General features: G+C 37.8%; 4 protein-coding genes and 1 long non-coding RNA gene across 9 annotated transcripts in view; 3 read left to right on the forward strand and 2 right to left on the reverse strand.

Moving 5' to 3' along the window:
- LOC146453927 (uncharacterized) overlaps positions 1-6767 on the forward strand; it is a 251249-nt gene extending 244482 nt beyond the window's left edge. Inside the window, exons 2-4 of the transcript XR_014859389.1 lie at positions 3117-3179; positions 5557-6509; positions 6669-6767. The gene's annotated coding sequence lies outside the window, so the exon portion shown is untranslated. The remainder of the gene's footprint in view (positions 1-3116; positions 3180-5556; positions 6510-6668) is intronic.
- LOC146453937 (uncharacterized) overlaps positions 1-16162 on the forward strand; it is a 76864-nt gene extending 60702 nt beyond the window's left edge. Inside the window, exons 1-5 of one of the 3 annotated variants that reach the window (XM_085096022.1) lie at positions 1446-1625; positions 1718-1770; positions 9238-9334; positions 12850-12938; positions 14754-16162. In XM_085096022.1, the coding sequence (XP_084952148.1) occupies positions 14777-16006 (1230 nt within the window). In that variant the 5' untranslated portion in view covers positions 1446-1625; positions 1718-1770; positions 9238-9334; positions 12850-12938; positions 14754-14776 and the 3' untranslated portion in view covers positions 16007-16162. Of the gene's footprint in view, positions 1-1445; positions 1626-1717; positions 1771-9237; positions 9335-12849; positions 12939-14753 lie in introns of those variants that run through there. The other 2 variants (XM_085096023.1, XM_085096024.1) reach the window with 2 other exon arrangements.
- Positions 1-24885, forward strand: part of LOC146453933 (uncharacterized) — a 236753-nt gene that overhangs the window by 173674 nt on the left and 38194 nt on the right. The gene's annotated exons all lie outside the window — the stretch shown is intronic.
- LOC146453939 (uncharacterized) lies at positions 6526-9213 on the reverse strand. Of its 2 annotated transcripts, none has more exons than XR_014859390.1 (2): positions 8788-9198; positions 6526-7701 (listed from the first exon to the last, which is right to left on the reverse strand). It is a non-coding gene; the product is annotated as an uncharacterized LOC146453939 (long non-coding RNA). The 2 variants fall into 2 exon arrangements; XR_014859391.1 differs by having other exon boundaries at positions 7600-7701; positions 8809-9213.
- Positions 18820-19326, reverse strand: LOC146453940 (uncharacterized). Its single transcript, XM_085095985.1, has one exon. The coding sequence runs from the start codon at positions 19324-19326 to the stop codon at positions 18820-18822; it is 507 nt and encodes a 168-aa protein (XP_084952111.1).

Below are 24885 nucleotides of genomic sequence, written 5' to 3' on the forward strand. Positions count from 1 at the left end.
AAAATCTTGAGATCAAATTCCCCTCCCCCTGGGAACAAATTGGCAAGCAGTTAAAAAAAAAACCCAAACCAAACAAAACAAGACAAAAGAAATCGTTCACTCTGAATTAATCAGGAGCAAAGTATTCTTCAATAAGGCAATGGTTTTCTTTTGATACATCTTATTAAAGAAAACTTGTTGTGGATTATTAAATTTTGCAAGAATATGAATTTCACTTTACAACAGAGCATTTCTGAACAGTGGTAGCTTTGAAAATGTTAAACAGCACATTCAGTGTAAAGCCGCTTTCGACTTGGTGCATCCCCAAGTCCCATGCATTCGAAATGGAACCACTCTATAGGGCAGCCAGGATTATCACAAGTAATCACATTGGGTACAAGAGTAACAGGCCTGCACTGCTCCCTAGCGCGTGTTTAAGCCTTTTTTGTAATTTGGCTCTCACAGGTGTATCTTTGACTGACCGCCCTCTCAGAGTAACATATGAGGGGAAGGTCTTTGTAGATTTCTTTGGGCAATGGTTGTTGCTCTATTAAATGCCAGGCTTTCATGAGGATTTGTTTTAAGTTTAAGTTCTCGGGATAACGTCTTTCCTGTAGGCGTGATTTAGGATTTTGAATTTACTCTTCAAATATGTTTTTAGAAGAGTTTGTTATGAGAAGTCTCAGTGCTTTTTTGACCCCTGGTGGGTGGCACGAAGAGAAGTGCGTATATTGAAATGTTTCAGTAGGTTTGAAGTGCGTACGCACATCAAGAACTGAATTGCTTCTGAATCTTAAACCTTTATAAAATGTTTGTATCCAGAAATGTTTCTGTTTCTGAAATTTCAGCCGTAAATCAGTTTAATTGTGGGGTGGTATTTGTTTGCTTGCTCAATGAACTGCATTATCTCCTCTCCTTAAAGTCCAGAGGGAAAATCTGTCGTCTATATATCGTTTCCAAATGAGCGGTTTTAAAATCTCCGTTTCAACCTTAGCTATGAGATATTGGCAAAGGCGACTGCCATTTTTGTACCCATGGCTGCACCATGGGTTTGTAGGCAGAGTTTTCCACATCCTCGGAGACCCAGGGGCAGATAGTTGGGTCAAGCGGCAAAATCTTGTAAACTTTGCCGCTTCGACTTCCTTTTGACCCAACTATCTGCCCCTGGGTCTCCGAGGATGAGTTTTCCATAGAGCTGGAATTAATTTTCTTCTTTCTTTTGAATTGTCTTTAAACTAAATTTTGCGAAGCATTTTGCCAATAATCAGCCAATATGGATGGCGCGAAAATGACAACGTGAAGTCGATTGACTTCGCGACGAACTTCGGTACCAGTTAACTCCCTGATTCCCCGAGGTGGGGACACTGTAAAAAAGCAAATCACATCTTATCTACCACCCCCAGGGGACAGATCTCTGATCAAAAGTGCTTATTGCTGCCGCAGCGAGGGAGCCTGAAGCGACCGAGCAAGGCAGCAACTCTAATCGGCACAGAAATATACTTATGGGGCCTTGCGAGAGCTTTCTTGCAAAATGCAAAGGATTGTGGTCGCGCAAAGATCAAAGGAAAAAGGAATTGCGGGCACCACAATGCAACGCGCTGCTTTGCTTTTTCCAGTTTCGGACAGAGCAAGGGAGAGAAGTCGAGGTGAGTATTTTTCGTCGTTTTGAATGCCCCTGATTTTGCGGAATGTTTCTACTTCGTTTATATTTTCTAAACTGAATCTCTTTTAATTTCAGAACGCAATATATTTGCAATTTCAGCGTCAGGGATATCCTCGAGAACCCTCGAGGTAAAAGTGAAGGCAAATTCTTGAAAGTTGTGTTGTTGATTACGTAAGCTTATCTGCGTTGATTATTTCCAACTTTGTTCATTTTTAAATACAAAACGTAGGCACTCAAGCTACGTACTTACACTTAATTTGAACTCTACCTCATGTGAAAAGCAAATAATGCATACAAGGACTGTATTTGTAGAAGAATCATTCATGTTTAGCCATGTTTCAGAACTCTCGAAGCCGGCCGCGCCGAAATCGCTGAGACAGCGTATTTAATTCCAATCGTGCAATCTTCTGATTATATTTTTTTCAGCAGGGCAAAACTGCATTTTAGCTCAGCTTAAGTCATGAATATGTGAATAACATACGCATTTCAAATGTTTTACTGGATGTTAGTCGTTTTCAGTGACATGCTTGACATGTAAACAACATTTTATTTTCTATCAGATTTTTATTTACGCGAATCATTGTATTCACTGCAAGGTCAGTAAACTTTAGTTTTCCATTGCTTCGTTTGGTGTGAATTTTCACACTTCGTTCTAAACTTGATCACTTGGTGCATGTTTATACGCCCCGTTGCAAACTTGATCTCTTGGTGTAGGTTTATACGCCCCGTAAAACAAAAGTTAGATTCATTATCTTACCAAATAAACAAGTGCAACTGGAAACAACATTTCAAATGTCCGATATTATTAGCCTTGTATGTAGCTGTTTCACAGGTTTTATGTAATAACTCTAATAGAGGGCGTTTTAGAAACGCTCACTACTTAGTAACAGTAAGTATAACTCAGAAGTCTGTTCCACCGTTAAGTGAAATCACACTACAATTTATTGTATATTTAACAGTTTCAAACAAATACAATTGTAAGTTCTGTTTCCTCTGTACTTTCAACATGTCATTAAATACACATTTCCGTTGTTTTACACGTTTCTTGTCATCACTGTGTTTTCCGGTTTCAAATGAGCACCATGGGTCATTTTCAACTCTTTCAACCCCCCCTTCTTATTCTCATCACCTGCCTCCCCAAGGCAGCATTCACTGCCGTTCCGGTATACTAGTATGCCCCTATTATCCCCCTATCTGTCCCGGGTCCGGGGGGGTGGGGGTTTCAATTGACTAGTGCATTATACCGGAAATTGACCTGCATTCACTCTCTTTCAGTAGTAATGGCGGACGACGTCGGGGAAATAAAGACTTCAAACGTTTGTTAGGATTCGTTATGGTAGAATACAGAGTTCTTTCTACTTTCGTTTCTCGGCGTCTGAACACTGACCTCAAGGATTTTACGTTCGATTTGTGAAAGAAACGTGGAACTATGAAAACAGTCAAGATTTGCTCAGGTAACATCGGCCTACGGGAGGTTAACATCGACCTAAAGGAGGTTAACATCGGCCTACGGGAGGTTAACATCGACCTAAGGGAGGTACGTTTTATAGCACCACGTTTGTATCGTATGTGTTATACTGGCACAATCGTACACATGGAAAGCTTATTTGCAAGCATTAAAACTTACAATCTTGCAAGAGCTTTTCTAATCATTGACCTGAGTGTCATTTCATTTATTGCCAACTCGTAACATCCACATACAGGAGGTTAACATCTACCTAAGGGAGGTACAGTGGCTCACAGTGTACATTTTATAACTTATGTATTATAAAAGTCAATTCATAGGCATAGAAGCTTACTCTCTAGCAGGGAAACTTTGGATCATAAGGAGCTTTTCTATCATTGACTTGAATTTCATAATTTTCATTTTTACCAACTCATAACATTGCCCTATAGGAGGTAAACATCTACCTAAGGGAGGTTATGGTATTATAATAAGGAAGGATGGACTTGAAGAAAGCTTACGAATCTTAAGGGGCTTTTGCATTTCGTGTACATGCCATTTTAGAATAAATTTATTTATAAATAATAATAATAATCATTATTTGAAAAGCCTTTTAATCTCACTAGAATGAGATAAATGAGAGTTTTCTCATTTTTTTATTTACACTCATAACATGGAATACAGTAAAAGGCAATTGTTCTCTTGTTGTTGTTGTCATTTTTTTCTTGGTTGACCCCATCAACCTGTAATTTCCACATTAAATTTTGCTAGAAGTGACTGTTTATGACTGTAGAAATGATAGATCAGTTTTAAAAAATATAACCCTTAATATGTCAGAATTTATTTTAATTTAATTTGTGATCTGACTTACAAGAGGTTTGACTGTTTCATTTTTTATTTGCTATTAACCAAAAAATACAACATAAACACATTAAAGATGATACACAATATTCCTACTAAACTATTTACAAGATGAAATGTGTTAAAGGCTAGGAAGCCTATATAGAAGCCTGGGGCTTATTAACTATAGGCGTTCTGGAACTAAAGAAAAAAAACCAAGAAGTTAATGGTACTGAATGAAAATTCCAATTAATTTTTTTTAAAAGAAGAAAAAAAAAAGAAAAAAAAAAAAGAAAGAAAAAGGTGTGTAGCTCAACAAAGAGTCAATTTAACTTAGAAAGTAGGAATTTTCTAAGTCTTTTGCCAAACTGATACTTTCACTGTTTTGAGTTGAGTTCGAGTTGAAAAACGTAGGACCTTGAAACCGAATTGAGAATTTTCGAAGATTAGTTCGACAATAAGGTATATAGAAAAGGTTGGAATTTCTTGTATTATAAGAATGTATCTGGCTTGCAAGAGTAAACATATCGTGAAAAAAATTTGGAAGTAAGCTTCTTTTAAAAAGATACATAAATTTACCTATTTGGTATAAATGTGAGAGAATTTTAAAATCTGCTGTTCTTTAAAAAGAACACCAGTATGAGCATCAAAAGAAACTTTAGATATTATTCTGATTATCTTCTTTTGTAGAACAATAATCCGATTTCAATTAGACTGATATGTCGATCCCCACACAGAAACACAATAAATTAAGTAAGGGTAAACTAGACTATAGTACAAGGAGCGTAAGGAGGTTTTGGGAAGGCAAAAACTAGACTTATAAATAATACCTATTGATTTTGATATTTTTCTACAAACACTAAGAATGTGAGGCTTCCATGACAAATGCTCATCGAGGATAACACCTAAAAATACTGTCTCTTTCACACGTTCAATTGCATTGTTGTCAATTTGAATAGATATATCAAGTGTTTTCCTCCTTTGGGGTGGTCTAAAAACCATAAAATTTGATTTTTTAAAGTTAATGGACAGCTTGTTTGCTCGACACCATTGAGTTAATTTAAGCATTTCAGAATTCAAGATTCCAGGAAGCAAGTTAAAATCTTTGTGGGAGAAAAATATGTTTGTATCATCTGCAAAAAGAATAAAATCCACGACCTTTGACACGTTACACAGATCATTTATATAGAGTAGAAAGAGTAGGGGACCTAGTATAGAACCCTGAGGCACCCCGCACTTAATTTCGCAAGACTCCGAACTGACATCATTAAATTCCACATATTGTTGTCTATTGCTTAGATAGCTTTCGAACCCTCTAAGTGAAGTGCCACGAACACCATAATGCCCTAATTTTGAAATCAAAATGTTATGGTCAACGGTGTCAAAGGCCTTGGACGAGTCTATAAAAATACCAACTGTGCATTCCTTATTGTCAATGGTGGAAGAGATTTTGTCATATAAACAAGTAAGAGCATAAGTGCTAGCCGTTGAGTGATGCTTGCGAAAACCATACTGATTGTCAGAGAGAATGTTATGATTATTAAGAAACCTTAAAAGACGATTGTACATTACTCTCTCATTGCTTACTACAGTACATTAACAATATTGGTTTTATTTTATTTCTTTTCAGAATGCAATACTTAAACTGCACAGACCGCTGAAGAAACAGCTACTTCAAAGACACCTATGACTCATTAATTCCACAAAAGACATTGTGTACTCAATTCATACGTATAGAAGCTTACTCTTCAGCAGGGAAACTTGGGATCATAAGGAGCTTTTTTATCATTGACTTGAATTTCATTTTATTTTTACCAAGTGATAACAATTCCACCTACGTATACAGGAGGTAAACATCTACCTCAGATGGAGGTCATGATGTTTATAGCACCATGCAAGTATGTATTATAATAGGGAAGAATTGACTTGAAGAAAGCTTATGAATTTTAAGGGACTTTTGCACTTCATGCACAAGGCCCTCAAATTTGGAATGACAACCCTCTTGATTTAGGTAATTCGCTTACTATCTCTAATTGTAGACAAAAACTTAGAGGTTACTTCCAATCAAATTGTGAATTCATGTCCTTTTGAACTCTCGTATACATGGCTTAGCTTAATTTAATATTTTATTTGTTATTTATTTAATTTTTTTCATTTAAGTTATTATTATTATTATTATTATTATTATCACCACTATTATTAACATTAATATTTATCTATTTATTTATTTATTTATTTATCTACTTATTTATTTATTTGTAAACTGTAAAGTAATTGCACCATTTTGACCAATCTCCTGTATGAATTGTGCCATATAAGCCCCCGGCTTCGGCATCTCAATATCGATTTACAGGTATTACTTATTACCATGCAACTCTCTTGTACTATCTTTATGAATAAAGAGCATCATATATTATATTGTCTCAGTTGTTCAATAATTATTGTATTCAAACAGAAGAAAAAAAAGAGAGAAAAGTCCAAATTCTCCAATGCCAAAGGTACAGTGTAAATTCAGTTCAATTTCTCTACCCCAGCCAAATTCAATTCCCTTCTTCCCAGGCATGGTACATGGTCAAATCCCATGTGGGAGGGGGGGGGGGGGGGACAAGGCATTTATTTTTTGTTCAAATTTGACTTGTTCTCCAACTCATGACAAACTTCCATCCGTATTTAGAAGCATAGAGCTTACTTGATAACAAATGACACGTCATGAGCTTAAAACATGAAAATGAAAACATTAAGGGGGTGGTCATTTGGATCTTTTGAAAAGCACACTGAAAGGTTCATGGCATGGCTCAATTTCATTTTGACCTTTACTTGAGGTACAGATTTGTTGACTTATAAAATAATAGCTCTTTATGTCATATCTTTTTGACTCAATAGCCATAAAGGTTAGCAACCATAACTGTAATTGAATATGGATATTTGAAAGATACCTTTCAATATCAGGTGAAAGATTAAGTAGAAGAAAGACCCTCAGTTATTTTTTTGGGATTTCTTTTCACAACTGCTTAAGGACGGTGCCTACTAATAGCCAAGTATTTTTGCACGGTTTATCACTGAGGGAAAAGCAGATCTTGGTAGCAGGTATTGAAAGCCAAATTTAAGGAAATTGGGGGTAACCACGCATTTTTTAGAGATAACCAAGCAACCATTATTCTAAAAAGCAGCAAAATACAAAGCAATGTATGGCGCTTTTTTCCAAATTGAAGCTTTATTATCTCTGAAAAATGCATGATTTCCCCCCAATTTTCTTTTTGGATACCAAAATCACTTGCTGAGTTCTGCTTTCTCCGCATAGTTTTAAAGTGCGCAAAAATATCCCTGTAATAGTAGGCACCACCCATAGGAAACCCGAGTATCTCCAGATGCACAGAACGTATGCGCAGTAACAATAGTAGGCACCGTCCTTAAGTTCTAGAAAGGACTAAGAATCTTTCTTCTAATTAAACATTACTTAAAAATGTTGGTCATTTTGTATCTTTGCACTCTAAGTGGTACATATATACCACTCTACACAATTTCCTGCCAGAGAGGAACAAAATTATGACCATTTGCATCCAATCCATCATTATATGGGAGATCCTCCGTCAATTAACCCTACAAACTTGAATATCAAATTTTACATAATTTTGCCACATGACGAGAGGTCAAGCTTGACAATAACAGTTCAACAACATCTGTTGTACACATTGTCTTTTGAGGAATTGATGAGTCATAGGTGTCTTTGAAGTAGCAGTTTCTTCAGCGGTCTGCACAGTTTAAGTATTGCATTCTGAAAAGAAATAAAATAAAACCATTATTGTTAATGTACTGTAGTAAGCAGTCAAACAGTCAAACCTCTTGTAAGTGATTACAAATTAAATTAAAATAATTTTTTTTTTAAAAATGATCTATCATTTCAACAGTCATAAACAGTCACTTCTAGCAAAATTTAATGTGGAAATTACAGGTTGGTGGGGTCAACCAAGAAAAAACGACAACAACAACAAGAAAACAATTGCCTTATATCATCATAACAGCTATTATGCTATTTTAATTCACCTGCATTTTTTTCTATTTAAACCCATAACACCTCTCACAGCAAATCTTTATGGCTGGAAAATTGTTTCATTAGATGAATATAAATTGGCCCAGCATAGGTCAGTCTGTTGCCAAAAAATAATATTGATAATGATATATTATATTCCATGTTATGAGTGTAAATAAAAAAATGAGAAAACTCTCATTAATCTCATTCTAGTGAGATTAAAAGGCTTTTCAAATAATAATAATAATAATAATAATAATAATAATAATAATAATAATAATAATAATAATAATAATAATAATAATAATAATAATAATAATAATAATTCTTTATAAATAAATTTATTCCAAAACGGCATGTACACAAAATGCAAAAGCGCCTTAAGATTCGTAAGCTTTCTTCAAGTCCATCCTTCCTTATTATAATACCATAACCTCCCTTAGGTAGATGTTTACCTCCTATAGGCGGATGTTATGAGTTGGTAAAAATGAAAATATTTATGAAATTCAAGTCAATGATAGAAAAGCTCCTTATGATCCCAAGTTTCCCTGCTAGAGAGTAAGCTTCTATGCCTATGAATTGACTTTAAGGATACATAAGTTATAAAATATACACTGTAAGCCACTGTACCTCCCTTAGGTAGATGTTAACCTCCTGTAGGTGGATGTTATGAGTTGGTAATAAAATTAATGGGGTCGAATTCACACTCAGGTCAATGATTAGAAAAGCTCCTGCAAGATTGTAAGTTTTAATGCTTGCAAATAAGCTTTCCATGTGTACGATTGTGCCAGTATAACACATACGATACAAACGTGGTGCTATAAAACGTACCTCCCTTAGGTCGATGTTAACCTCCCGTAGGCCGATGTTAACCTCCTTTAGGTCGATGTTAGCTTCCCGTAGGTCGATGTTACCTGAGCAAATCTTGACTGTTTTCATAGTTCCACGTTTCTTCCACAAATCGAGCGTAAAATCCTTGAGGTCAGTGTTCAGACGCCGAGAAACGAAAGTAGAAAGAACTCTGTATTCTACCATAACGAATCCTAACAAACGTTTGAAGTCTTTATTTCCCCGACGTCGTCCGCCATCACTACTGAAAGAGAGTGAATGCAGGTCAATTTCCGGTATAATCGGGGCTGCTCCGAAGAATAACCCGATGACGTCACCTCCCTTAGGCCGATGTTATCTTTTCTCAACCTGTTGAGAAATGTACCATGATGACGGAATTAGATTAGGATGCACGCACGCTATCTTATAACAAAAATTTTTCCACCCGCCTAGGTAACCGCCCCTTTAGTAAGAGCATCACGCTGTTCCACGCTGGTTTGTTGTGCTTGGTTTGTTGATCGAGTGAGCGGCAAGATTTCTTTATTTGAAGGTAAGAAAAACTGTTCAGTTTACTTTTAGCCATAGTAGAGGTCATTAGGGGAGAGCATTAATCGATTAAGGTAAGCGAAGGTAGATTTTAACCAACACATTTACCGGTAGATATTCGAGAAAGTAGGACAAGCATTCTGCGGGATACAGACGAGATTTTGTATGGAAATCTAAACTTTATTACACTTTGGAAGTAGACATGCTTATGATTTGGATACAATTTGACTTTTGGAATAACGGCTTAACTACCCATTTACCAATGAGCCGGTTTGTTTGAAAGGAAACACCTGAGATTTGCTAAGATTTGAAATCGTCACCATGCGATCAATTCTACCGTCACGTGCCTTTAATCTCCGCGTCTTCTTCTCGTTTGCTTATTCGTTACAAATCCGTTCTTTTCAATTGAGTGTTGATGCAAACATTTAACACACTTACATGTTAACTACTCATTTCCAGGTCGGGTGTCTCGAAAACGAAGACCTTTTAAACGAAGAGTAATATTATAGACCCTAAGACCCTAAGACCCCGAAAACTCGAAAACGAAGACCCCCAAAATTTCCAAGTGTAAGTACAAAAAAAATAAAATAACATAAAAAATACATTAATTTATACCTCAAGTGAAATTTAATTCCTTCCTGTGGTGCTACCATGGAAATTTTTTCACGGCAAGATCGGAGATCTATGAAGGAAATACTAGAAATAAGGACAAACTCCATGTACCTCTCTACTGAACAACTACAGCACAGCGATCATTTAAATACAGGGGTACTTCTCTGTGGAATAGTCTACCTAAGGAGATTCGGGATATTAGCTCTTTAGACTCTTTTAAAAAACAAATCATGAATCGCGCTTGTTATAAATTCTTAGAAAATAATTAATGATTGCAATGCTAATCTTATGTTGTTGTATTTTAATTTGTTGGTAGTTCTGAGGATGTGTAACATATGCATTATCCTTTATTTAGATATCTTCTTTTATTAAAAACTGAATCATTGTATAATGCAATTCGAGGGATTTGATTGGCTTAGCGGCCATGGTATATGAGCTATTATACCATGGCCGAGAAATGGCGACCATTAAATTTTCTGCTGGTTATCCCTGCACAGCGAAATCAGTAGGATCTAGCAAAATTTCTTGATTGTTTTTAATAAAACAATTATTCCACTTGCGCTTCTTGGATATGAGATGATTATAGCCAACTCGGCGCTACGCGCCTCGTTGGCTATCTATCATCTCATATCCAACGCGCGCTCGTGGAATAATTGTTAAATAGTATTTATATTGTATTTTGTTTCTTTTATATATCTCATTGTAATTGGTTTCTGGAAAAACCATTAGTGGATGGAATCAATAAAGTTGTATTGTATGGTTATCCGCTATCTTGAGCTGAGTAACCGCGTTCCCATGGAATACTGACTGGAAATGCGTTTCCCGCTCCACTGGACCGGAAGCGCGTTTCCGAACATCTCAGTTGTGCTGCTGGGTTTTTATTTAATTACCAACTAGCAAAGAAACGAGTGTTAAATCCCTCCTTCTTGGAATTACAACGGTTACCACGCGATTATGAATTTTGTTAAAACTAGGAATCGACACTCGGGATTGAAGAACCTCAAAATCATTACAGCAACTTTCATAGTAGAAAGCCTTGGCTTCATTTCTTTTGCTCTCATGATCGCGTGGTTGTAATTCCGAGAAGGAGGGATTTAACACTCGTTTCTTAATTGCTAGTTGGTAATTAAATAAAAACCCAGCAGCGCAACTGAGACGTTCAGAAACACGCCTCCGGTCTAGTTGAGCGGGAAACACACTTCCGGTCAGTATTCCATGGCAACGCGGTTACTCGGCTCAAGATGGCGGATAACCATGGTGCGACCACAGGAGGGAATTAAATTTCACTTGAGGTATGAAATAATGTATTTTTTCTATTTTATTTTTTTGTACTTATACTTGAAAAATTTTGGGGGTCTTCTCTTTTGAGTTGTCGGGGTCTTAGGGTCTTAAGGTCTTCGTTTTAGAGGTCTTCGTTTTCGTGACACCCTCCCAGGTCTACCCCTCCCAATTACTATAAAAGCATAAACAAAAGAAGGAAATATTAAGCTCCTTCAACATGAATCTCATGCATTATGCGTGAGTCTCACGCCTGGGGACTTGAGACATCGATCTCATGCATGAAGGACAATTTCTCACACCTGACCCACAAATCCGGACGAGTTGTTCTAAAAAAAACTTATTTCATTTCAGATTTGTTATGTATTATTTCTTTGCTCCTTATAACAATCGCAAAAGCTTTTAAATGTCTACAATCCGTATGAATCATAAGTGTCAAAGGTCGTTGGAATATCGTCAGTCATTTTCGGCAACGTTCGGAAGTCTTCAGAAAATGGTTGGAAATCTTCGAAAGAGGCTCGGACGTTTTTGGAAATCCCAGTGATGACGAGACAAATGATCTCACGCGTTTGACTCAGAATAAGTTGGCAGGTATATAACCGTGACAAAAGCACAGCTGTAACTTAAGCAGACTTTAGCCTTCAATTATTATTTTTCTTGTATAGCTACCTAAAAAGCTACAACTTAAAGGATCAAAGGACAACTAGTTGTGATAAGAAACACAACATCTTAGGACAACAAGTAATGGTCACAGCTGCACGACAAAATAAATTGAAGCTAACGTTTTTACCCTGTTATAAGAATATTTCAGATCCTATCCATACAATCCATTTTATTCAGGCCTGAAAGGAGGTTATAATGGCTCATTGGTTCCAACCTCATTGTGTTAGAACAATCAGCTTAGTCTGTATTTCACCCATGGTCGGTAGTCTGTTCACTGAATTTTGCCCTTGTTCTGTTGTCTACAGTCTGTATTTACAGTTACTGACAGAACGCAGTTTTTTAATTTAACTTGGTTATGATCCAGTGGTTACTCTTGTTGTTACCCAGCCATTGTATGTAAGTTTTATATGTTGTTCACCTTGGTACATCCTCTATTTTTGACATTTTGGTTGACGTTTTATGAGTAGCTAAGGGAAACCACCAGTTCTTCAGATACATGTATAGTGAATTGTCACCCTCCCTGCATAAAGTTTATTATTATAATAATATTATTATTGGTACATACCACACAAATTAATAGTACTTTTTGCGCACGCTGATTGGCTTAAGCGCGGAGGTGTACTTTTCACCTCTGAGCAGCTGAAGAGAAACAAGATGGCTTTCTGTTTGCCAGGGTTACTTGAAGAAATAGTGAAAATTTAATGCTAATGGCAAATTTGTGAAGTGCTTGCTGCTTACAAGTTGTTTTTTCTAAATTATATGCACGTCTCTGCTATGCATTCTCACACTCACCTACCTTCTAAGCTTAAATTTGTTTTGCATTGTTTTTGAATAAAACTTAAAAAAAATCCGCAGTGTCCCTTGACTGGGTTACAGAAAGCATTTTTAAAGCTCAACCTTTGAGGTATTCTCAAAAACAAATTTGTACACAGTTGAATCCCCAGTAACTGTTCTGTCTTTTGCTAGATAGTAAAGGTCAATTATCTAGACTTTGGTAGGCAAAATGTCATTGGCTGAGAGGTGGTAAAGGAATGCTGATGAAAAATGACTGCATTGTAAGTGTTCTTAATTTATGTAAATTTGGGGAGGGGGGGAGGCTATTGTTGTTATTTATTTTTTCCCTTGCATTTCTTGGAAGCACCCCACTGATGTTATTAGTGAATTTTTTCCGTTCCCCCAACACCCACTCATGATATATCCTTCAAACCATGGTAAAAATTGAAGGGCTGCGTGGAATAAGGCGGCAAGTGACTTTTGATGTAAGGTCAAATTCTCCTTTTGTTTCACAAGTGAATACAATGAAATTTGGAGGGAGAATCTAGCTTTTTATCAGAAGTCACTTAGGGCTTTTTTTCAGCACCCCTTCAATTAATACCTTGACTCCCTCCTCTGCCCAATTCTCTGTTTAACTTTAAAACCTCAGCTAAAATGGCTGGTACTGTATAAGCATTATTTGAGTCTCAACATTTAACATTTTAGGACATTTACGTGATAACTAAATACTAAATTTTAGAGTTTTTTGAAAAATCTACTAAAAAAATGAAAGGACACAGCTGATATTCACTGCATAACTTAAGAGAGTGCTGTGGTTTCATCCCTTTAAACCACATTAAGAAATGGCTGTTTATGTTTTGGTTTGCCAAGGAATCATTGTAATATTTCATGCAAAGACTACTTACTCAATGTGCCATCTTTGAAAATCTAGCCCCTTACCATTTTTTTTAATTTTGACATCATACAAACTGATGGTAACCTTATAATCTGTTTAAGTCGCATGTAATAAGATTCTCTTTAAAAATCATTCTTTTGGAGATGAAATCAATTCTGGCCATTTTTGAATGTGGTCTTTACTGCATGGCCAGCTATAAGATGATGAAAGTGATGGAGACAACACTGTCATTGCAGGTTGTAAAATGGTGAATGAGAGTAATAGCTAAGTGTTAGTGAGTTTCTTGAATAAGCTTTCACCTCTGATAGTTTGGTAAATTGTTCCATATTAAGTTTCCCTTGTATTTCGCCAAGTGATCTTGTGTTGTATTTATGAACATCCTTATTTAATCCTAAGTAATCATTGAAGGATGAACAAAGCAATGGTTTCATTGTTTAAGTCATCTTAAGGTAAAACTGCTAGTTCTTTGAAAAGAGGACAAGTGTGGTCGGTAAATATTTTTGAAAATGTGATTATCCTTCTTACTTCAAGGACAGGTCTATTATCACTAATCTTAAATCGTCACTAAATGGTGAAATGAAGCTACCTGATGTTTTCTACCAAGGACAAAAGCCTTTCTTTCTAGACCTCACCCCCCCCCCCCCCCACCCCCTCAGTCCTATAAATGCTGACAATCAGTGCAACAGTGAACAAAAATATTCCGTCTGGGGGAGGCGTTGGTTGATTAAGGAAAACAATATTACATTGGTGTTTTTTGTGCTTAGTCTATGGTTTTTTTGGACCGTCTTCAATTATCTTCTGTCCACCAAAAAGGAGCTTCAATTTACAGCATTAGGTGTCCTTGTTAACATAGATGTGATTGCAAGTCTGTAAACCAGTCCACAGACCTAAAGTTAACAGTGATAAGCGGCAGGTACTTAAACGTTTCATAATTCTAGCAGTCACACTTGACTCATGCTTTACCTTATGAAAAACATCAACGACATTTTGTACTGAACATTCTTGGTTGCCAAAAGTCCTAGAAAACACAAACTACTACAAATTAGATAAGTGTGATGACCGAAGGACCATTTACACGGTCCAAAAGTAGCTCTTGCACGCTCCGCGTGCCGATGTCTGGCTGTTGTCAAGCCTCCCATGACATGATTCTTTCTGTACATCTTTTGGTTACATTCAGATGATTATTTAAATTACGTTTTAGATAGCAAACAGCACTAAAGCAGGATGCCAAGATTGTCGATGCATGAAAGAGCAGACCTTAAAAGATATGAAAAAGTTACTGGAGAGAAGTCATATGAATGCAACCAGTGTGGCAAGTGTTTTAGTGTAGCAGGAAATCTAAGGAGACATGAACGAGTTCATATTGGAGAGAAGCTTTATGAATGCAAACAATGTGGCAAGTGTTTTAGTGTAGCAGGAAATCTAAGGAGACATGAACGAGTTCATACTGGAGAGAAGCCTTATGAATGCAAACAATGTGGTAAGTGTTTTAGTGTAGCAGGAAATCTAAGGAGACATGAACGAGTTCATACTGGAGAGAAGCCTTATGAATGCAAACAATGTGGCAAGTGTTTTAGTGACGCAGCAACTTTAAGGACACATGAAAAAGTTCATACTGGAGAGAAGCCTTATGAATGCAAACAGTGTGGTAAGTGTTTTAGTGAAAAAGGAACTCTAAGGTCACATGAAAGAGTTCATACTGGAGAGAAGCCTTATGAATGCAAGCAGTGTGGCAAGTGTTTTAGTGTAGCAGGAAATCTAAGGAGACATGAACGAGTTCATACTGGAGAGAAGCCTTATGAATGCAAACAATGTGGCAAGTGTTTTAGTGACGCAGCAACTTTAAGGACACATGAAAAAGTTCATACTGGAGAGAAGCCTTATGAATGCAAACAGTGTGGCAAGTGTTTTAGTGTAAGAGGAACTCTAATGTCACATGAAAGAGTTCATACTGGAGAGAAGCCTTATGAATGTAAACAGTGTGGCAAGTGTTTTAGTCAAGCAGGAAATTTAAGGGCACATGAAAGGGTCCATACTAGAGAGAAGCCTTATGAATGCAAACAGTGTGGCAAATGTTTTAGTGTAGCAGGGCATCTAAGGATACATGAGAGAGTACATACTGGAGAGAAGCCTTATGAATGCAAACAGTGTGGCAAGTGTTTTAGTCAATTAGGAACGCTCAGGAAACATAAAAGATTTCATACTGGAGAGAAACCTTACGAATGTAAACAGTGCAACAAGTTTTTTAGGCACTTGGAAAGTTTACGAAAACATGAAAGAGTTCACAAGGATACTAGGGATTGTATTCAAGATAACATGCCGATAAAAGCCTACACATTGATGGAACTGCACTCTGGTCATGTTGAAAAACACATCTGCTGGATTTGTCAAGAGGAGTTGAGTAGTGAAGCTCTTCTTCTTTGTCACTATGAAAATCATATGATAAGTGAATAACTTAACTTTAGGTTTTAGTCTTTGATCAACAAATGCGGTTGGTTAAGTTTTTCTCGTGAAGTTTTCTTGGCTAACTGCGAAAATAGGGAAATTATATCCCAGTGTAGTTATACCAGACTTATTTGGCAGCCACTAAATGAGGACACCTTGTTATTACGGATGGTTGTCTTGGCTCCGACGAATATATTTTCCTTAGCGTCAACCCGCTCAGTATTAACACCCCTTTAATATGGACCCCTATTCCCATCCATGTTCTCGTCAGTGTCTATGATAATGGCATTTAGATGTAGAGTGTTATTGCCAATCACACCCAACAACAATAAGCAAAGGAAAAGTGGGTCTTAATGCCACCTTTAATTTGTGCTACGGCAAGCGAGTGACACTTGAACCCTTCTTATCTCATCTCTCTAAATTTGTAATGAATTGGAAAACCAGAACTATTCAGTCAAGGCCAAGAGAGGATGAAGGTAAGAGAGGTAATCCCCCATATAGGCCCTATTCCCATCGTTATCCCTCTAAAGGTATTTTAAGATCTCTCGCGAGATCCAGTGTTAGGTAATAGCCAATCATATATCCTGAATTTTACCCACGTTGACAGCAGAGCCGATTCCCACGCAATGCTACGCGTCTTTCGCGAATTGATCTTAAAACAAAATGGCGAAACATGCATACAGGAAGCGGTTGCCTGCATATGTTTTGTGGACGAATGCGAGTTTAAAGTGGCTGTATTTAGAGAACGCAGATTGGAAAAGAATCGCTCCGGCATGATTTGTTTTAGAGCCCAGCTGTGCGGAAATTATGCAAGAATATTACAATACAATTAGCTGGCGAAATTGAAAGCCGTGATTGAACAGACGAATACAAACATCTCAACCTAGGCACGAATTTCGATATTTTTATCGCAGTGAGTACAAAATCCCTTCAGTCATTGAAATCTACGTTCTATTCACTTGCTAATCACGTATGTAATTAAGAGATTCGTTGGGAGAAACGCGAGAAACAAATCTTTTTTCATGCAAAAGTGTTACATTTAGCTATCGAAACATTGAAATCTACGTTCTATTTACTTTTTAATTACGTTTGTAGTTATTTGTTGGAAGGACGCGAGAAACAATTTTTGTTTTCATGCAAGAGTGTTACATTTAGCTGTCAAAACATTCAAAGCCGCGATTGAACAGACGAGTATAAACATCACAACCTCGGCACGAATTTTGATATTTTTATTTCAGTGAGTTCAAAATCCCTTTGGTCATTGAAATCTACATTCCATTAGCTTTCTAAACACGCATGTAGCTAAGAGATTTTTTAAAAGAAAGGCGAGAAACAGATCTTAGCTTTTTTATTCAAGAGTGTTACATTACATAATTTGAATTGAAGCCGCGATTGAACAGACGAGCATAAACATCACAACCGCGGCACGAAAAATTTTGATATTTTTGTCACAGTGAGTTTAAAATCTCTTCGGACATTCAAATCTACAACCTATTAGCTTTCAAATCACGCATATTAGTAAGAGATTCGTTGCAAGTAACGCGAGAAACAATTTTTTTTATGAAAGTGCATGATTATGATTAGCCGTTGTAAAATGACACGTAACGCGCGAGGTAACATTATCCGCGAAAAATTCGATACCTTCTAAAAATAACTTCAGAGGGATTTTGATGGGGATAAGACCTGTATGGGGGATTACCTCTCTTATCTTCATCCTCTCTTGGTCAAGGCCTATTACTGTGGACGCCTACAGGACTAGAAAAAGGTGTTTAAGGTGGGTTTGATTTTACACTGATTAAATATATTGGCTAAGGCCAAGACAATTTCTTACAGTCATGAGGTGTTGTTATTCGGTTGTTGCCTGTGGTGACCTAAGTTCTCGTTTATATTGAAACGTTTCCAATGAGCGATTGTTTTTCGAGGACAGAGAGAGAAAAAGCATTATTAATTTGCCGGGTTGTACCATAAGTATAGAGTAAGGAATTTCTTTAGAGAACACGTGGAACAGCACAGTTACTGTTAAGTGGTAAGAGCTAAGGAGGAACAAATAGCTGGATTATTGTCAAACGTAAGCTAATTGTGTAATCCCTATTTCACGGGGTATGCCTGGTTCACAATAAGAAGAATATAACGACATACAGTGACGTAATCACGCAAACGTTACGTCGACTGATGTTCTGGGCTGAGTTGCTCGAAGCATGGTTAGCGCTAACCATTGGTTAAGAGGTATTAAAACCTATAGGTTGTCATGGTATTTACCCTGGGTTAGCGCTAACCATGCCTCGAGCAACTGGGCCCTGAATGTTAGTGTGGACTAGGCAGGATAACGGTAGAACACGAGTACCATGACCTTGGAGAACGGCATGAGGATAAACTTGATCTTTTTAGGGTGCGTTCGATTGACACTATTCTGGAATAAGAATAATAGGAATAAACCCGAACAACCGTTCGATTGAGACGCTATTCCAATTCCGGAATACATGGAATGTATTCCAAACATTCTGCTCCAGAGAGCAGAATACTTGGAATAATCCGGAATAATGACGTCATGCTTCGCGGTTTTTTCAAATCAACAAACAAAATGGCTTCCGCTGCGTGCGAGCAAAACGAAATTTTACTCAAAAAAGGATACTCCCGGAGTCGGGAAGAGACCCTTTTCCTTATTTCCTTGTACGAAGAAAAGAAAGAGATGTTCCAAAATGTTAGCTACAAGAAGAAACAAGTCTGGGAAGTGATTACGGCGATAATGCAAGCGGAGAGTGTCGAGAGTGGTCGAAATATTTCGCCGAGGGCTGACCAGTGCGAAGGCAAATGGAAAGCTCTCAGCCTTGCCTTTCGCAAATGCGAAGATCATAACAGTCAAACTGGCAACGAAAGAAGAGCGCTTTGCAAACTCTGTTGACACATGTAAATACTGAGCTCTTCGTTACATTGAATCTGTCTGATATTGATCTTATTGATTCTTGATTTCCAAGAAACCACAATGTAATCAACAAGTGCTTCTCAACACTTATCGGCTCTCTACCTCCGTGCTGCGGGCCAGTAGGAAGCTCTGGACAGTTTCCAAGTTCTACAACAGGCTGTTCAAATGTGTCCGCCGAAATGCGAAAATGGCTGCGAAACTCTGACAAATTATAATCGGGAAGAACAGTTTCCGAATAACCTCCGATGCGAACCGCTTTACGCCGCTCTGACAACAAGTTATTTGCATAAAACAGGGGCAGAAACTCTTCTAAGACATCTTCTTCCTCTTGCACAGATTCTTCCTCGAGAAATTCTTCAACAAAAGTTGCAAAACCTGCAACAATGACCTCCAATGTCGCCGCCATGTTGCTGTTCACGATGTTACGGAAATTTGTATTTTCCTTCGGAAAACCGCTGTCTGCGTGTTATGTCGCGGGCATTATTCCAGAAACGGAATAATCGTTTTATTGACGAAAGGATGGAATGGCTATTCTGGAATAATCCGGAATGTATTCTTATTCCGGAATAGGGTCAATCGAACGCACCCTTAATGTGTCAACTAACCTTTATTCTGTTTATTTAAAATCGTTTCTTAAAGGTTACTCCAAACCTTCGAGGGGCTGCTTTTTGCCGAATGTTTATTTTTCGATCTAATTAAAGTTAATTACTTAAACTTACATTTTCAAAAACAAATTATTTAAAATCTTAAAACACGCGCGAGAACATTGAGACAAAGGTATTTTCGTAAAAAAGTTAATAAGTTTTCAAGGTGACATAATCTCTGTAAGGCGTGGACTCCCCAACGACCTTTTCGCGGCAACGGCTTCATTTCAACTTATTAGCATTTTTTGTTTACACTCGAGCTTGAGTGCTGTGGTTTTGGAAATAGGCAAGTCAATTTCTTATCACTTTGCGGCACAGAAGGTGCTAAGTATCTTGAATCTTCCTAGACCAGTGAGCAATGTTTCGTGGACTGCACATACGAAGGCTCCTGAGAAAGCTGTAAACGAGCTCCTCGAAAGAGAACTCAAAAACGCGATGCTACAACTGAAAAGACACAGGCGTACTTCTGTTCACTGATTCAACTTGAAAAGTGGGAAATTCCTATCCTTTTAATGCTATAAATGTAGTTTAATTGATATTGAAAGCCTTATATATTCTATTTTCAATCTTGTATAATAGAATGTCGATTTGAATTTCATTTTCATTTGAAAAATTCAAGCGAGTTTTTTATTATCTTGCACGCATGGAAATTATGCGTCAGTCATTAACGTGTAACCAATTGAATTGGAAATGGAAGCGAGTTTTTATCATGTGGAATGCGTATGAAATTATGCGTCACTCATTCACGTGTAACCCGGCAAAACGGTTTAAAAAGTCGTATCTCTCGACATATTCAACAAATAAAAAAGATAAAACCATGCTTTTAAACCTCATTCATTACATCTTCTAGCCTGGTTAAGTGTAGGAGATTGCCTTTGGGGGTTCTAGTATTCTTGCACATCTTGGTTTATCAACCAAAATACGCTCATCAATTCGAAGACTTGCAATGTTAGTTTGTTACTGAACACAAACAAAACTTACCCGATAGCTTTCATGTCGGCCACTAGTGCCTCCCTATGATGCTACATTGGCGCTTGCTTGTCGTTTCTTTTTTGTTAAACGTTTTTTCCCCTAGGTAATACCGAAAACGTGCTCGCAGAATCTAACTGGGAAAAAGATGACTGAAAAACTATAACTTTCCCGCGAAACACCATTTTGCTTCCTGTGAACGTCAGGGGTTCTACTATGTTATTGGCTGGCGGCTCACAGTGTGAGCCCGGTGTTGACATAATTCTCAGACAAGGCGTGACATGCTTCTAAATCTTTAGAAGGCGAAAACTCGCAATACGATTTCTGCAAGGTGCCTCCTCTTCAAATGAATTAATAGGGTATGTAGAATTGACGAAATTTCGTGAAATTTCGCCCGAAAGTTTACTGAACAACGAGGAACAAAAGGGTGTCGGCATTTTTTTTTTAAATCAAATACTTCCCTCCTGGCGGCCTCGGAAAGCAACACGTTTGCAAATTCTTTTTACTGGAACTTGACAGATATATTAAAAGAAAACCAATAGGAATACGGGAAAATGCTCACACCCTTTGAGAGATTGATGATTTGTGATTAACACTGTGCAGCTACATTTCCTCAGAGATCACGTTTGATACCCGATTAATTCGACGGAATGGTGCTCTGTCATTTTACTGTTTACCGGCTTCCCTCGCCTTGGCAGAGGAATAACCGAAATAGCTTATAATTTTATCGAATTCTGCATTAAATAAGCTTTTTATCGATATATAGATTGTGGTGGTTTCCTAAAAAACAACGCGTGTACGAATTTTTTTCGGGAAGGCACCCGCGAAGGTTTGGAGTAACCTTAAGAAGTTTGGTTCAATTGAATTGTTGCTGTTGCTGTTTCAGTTATCTAACGTTGTTGTTACGCGAGTTCACAAATTAAATGTCTTCGCTGATCATATTTCTTGTAAACACAAGTGATGTTATAAAGAAAACGTAATAGTGGCCACCGGTGCAAATGAAATGTTTCAGAATCTTTTTGTTAGTAAGCATTTGTGTTTAACCGTGTCCCGTTTGCCATTACAGTGTAGTCAGTGATTATCAAGGTCTATAGCAGAGCGATGTTTGTTTTGTATTATTGGGTAAGATACATGTACAGATGCATAGACTCCAGTGCAAATCAACTGACCTGGCAGATCAAGGGGATGGGCGAGACAGTTTCTCTCAAGGAAACAACTCCCCGGGTTTGCATTATTCTATATTCTGTAGCGTTTTCACCCCTCCCCCATTTCACTTCTCTCCTTTGTTTGATTTGTTCCTTCAATTCATAGCAGAGCTGATTCTGTTGTGTTGGAAAGAAGGAAATAGTGTGTCCCATTTTTATTATGTGGCATATCCGTTTGATACGCAAGCGGGGAAAAAAGGACAGGAGAAGATTGCCTGCTTGTTCCCAGGGTCCCACCTCCTTCGGTCCGCTGAGAACGAGGATGGAGAATAATGAATATTAGCAAAGCTTAGAAATAGAAGTTGGGAAGATCTAGAATTGTAGGAGTAATTCTTGACACTATCTCTTTTCTGTCAAAAGGTCTTTCCAAAACATTCTAAATGTGTACTGGGTTGATAGGTGGCTCTAATTCTAAGATATTTATGTTTGAAAACAGTTAAAATAAAGCACAGATCAATGAAAAAGTTCCCACTTTGTATAAAACGAGATATCTTTAAAGTGCCCCCACAGATGTTTCTGTTGAACTGCGAGAGGTTAGAGGATATGGTTGTGATAACGCGAAGTCATTCAAAACGTAAAATTTTCATAAATATATGCTCCTGCTTCTCAAATCTTTCTTTGGGGCAAACACATCTCTGACACTATTCCTCTACCTCTATGTAGTCACTGTTTGAAACACGCAACAAGATTGCAGTTTATGAGTATGCGTGAAAAGTATCCTGTGAACAGGATCCTAAAGTGGGGCATAGGGGAAAAGAAAAATCGGTGAGCGGAGCAAACCGAGCGCCGTCTGGTCCGAGCTGAATTTCTCTCCTCCCTATACCCCCTTGGGAACCGTGTGCGACAAATGCGCCAGTTTTGAGAAAACGTTGTCAAACTATATAGCAAACAGCATAATAAGGGCTAGGTTCTGACAAAAATACAATTTTAGTGATTTTTTTTTATTTTCTAAAATATCAGGATCGGGTAAACTCTCCGACGAACGAGGCCTGTTGCATTGAATTTATCGGTATCGAACGCCTGGCAAGAACGAATTAGCTGCACAGCGTTATTCAAAAGACATTATAAGGCTTTTCCGATATTTTGATTGGTTATCGAGATATCCGAGTTCAAAGTTAGAATAGCCAAAAAATTATGTAGACGTGTTGCTCAAGTGGTCGCCATGCCAAAGTTAGTTTGAATTTAAAAATTCCTGCGCGAGATTTTAGCTCTTAAAATTTCGTAAACAACACATGCCTCCACAGGGGATTATATCACTCGATTGTACTAAATGCCGCGAGCTAGTGAATCAGTAGTCTGAAATGTCAGCCGTCTCCTCCCTCTAACCCACAGGGGGCGCGGGAGAGAGAGACGTCTGAATTCTGAGCGTTATAATGTCGTCCGGTGACGTCACACAGTAATTTATGCAATTTTGCATAAATAAAAACCTTTTAAACAAAATGGCGGCCACGAGTCCTGGAAGCGCGCGGCGTGCATTGCAGCATGCATAATAGGGGTTGTGTGCGTTTTTTAAGCCGTAAAATTTGAAGACAAAGCATCAAGAATGTATGTACGGGATCGCACTTCATTTTCCACCGAAGATGAATTGAAAAATGTTCCAATAATTGTTATTAGTAAATAAAGTGTTGACAGGCCAGGCACGTCTCATATTGGTATAGTGGTATGAAATGTGACTTCTCGTTATGGTTTTGCTTTTGTTGACTGGTTTGTTTTTTTTTTTTTTATGAAATAAGAGTAGGTCCTTCACAATATTACTCAAAGCAATGGTTGGTTTTGAATTAAAAGTCATTTGGTCCTCAAGATGTTTTTGAGGTTAGGCAACGCCGGGAGGTAAGTTGTGACAAAAGAAAGAATTTTGTTTCGCACTTTATTGTTTTGTTGTAAAGCCGACTTCCGTTCAGTGAAAATCAGAGGTTATTTTTTTAGCCTCTAGCCCAAAAGTGCGTTTTTAATAGAATGATTTTGCAGAGGAGTTGTTTCGAAGAAGTCTCAGGGCTTCATTTTTTATGAGTCCTTAAATTCTGACCCCCGGTGGGTGGCAGGAAGAAAAATGTGTACTGAAAAGTCTCTGTAGGTTTAAAGTGCGTGCGAATGTCAACGATTCCCGCTTGATTGTAGAATCGCTGAGACTTTTGAGAACCAACTACTCAGTGAAATCATTCTATTGTAATACCACCAACTTCAAAACGCGCCTTCAGGCAAGAGGCTATCAACACAATCTCATTGAAAAAATAACCTCTGAGATTTAATTCACTGAACGGAAGTCGGCTTTGTAACAAAACGAGAAAGTGCGAAATAAAATTCTTCTCTTCCTCACAACTTACCACCCAGCGCTGTCTAATTAACCTCAAAAACACCTTGAAACCAACCATTGACTCGAGAAATATTGAAAGAGCCTCCCACTTATCTCATATCAAAAAGGAAAGTCTTTAAGAGAGATACTCGTGAGAGCAAAACTACGTTAAACGAGAAGTCACTTTTCACACCGAGAACTTACGAGTTGTGTCTGGCCTGTCAACACTTTAAGCCGCCGTTACACGTTGAAACTTTTAGCTGAAACTTGTGTGCAACGGCGAACGAGACCAGTTTCACGAAGTGGTGTTACACGGTGAAACTCTTGTTTTTTCACCACTGCGACCGTTGCGAGCCGTTGCAGAAGTAGAAAGCGGTTCTACTTTTCGTGAAACTTGTCTCGCAACGGAAGTTCGAAAAAGTTTCACGAAACCGACCATGTTACACGGTGCAACGCCTGCTGAAACTTGTTTCGCAGCGCCGTTGCACACAAGTTTCAGCTAAAAGTTTCAACGTGTAACGGCGGCTTTATATGCGCCGCCGAAATGAAATATCTGTTTTCGCAAGTTCGACCAATAAGAAACGGTTATCTTTTTCAATTAGGTAAGAACCAATCAAAAACTACCTACCATATTCGCAAAAGTACGTGACGTCACCGGACGGCATTATAACGCTCGGAATTCAGACGTCTCTCTCTCCCGCGTTAGGGGGAGGAGACGGCTGACATTTCAGACTAGTGAATCAGCAACACTCCAAGGAATCAACAACACTAGCATATAATTCTCGTTAAATCCCAAAGTCGCAAAAATCCGGAAGTATCCAGGTCGGCAAGTAACCTCAGCTTAAAGCGTACTA

Source organism: Pavona decussata, unplaced genomic scaffold (genome assembly GCF_977016875.1).
Source record: "Pavona decussata unplaced genomic scaffold, jaPavDecu1.1 SCAFFOLD_321, whole genome shotgun sequence".
NCBI lineage: Eukaryota > Metazoa > Cnidaria > Anthozoa > Scleractinia > Agariciidae > Pavona > Pavona decussata.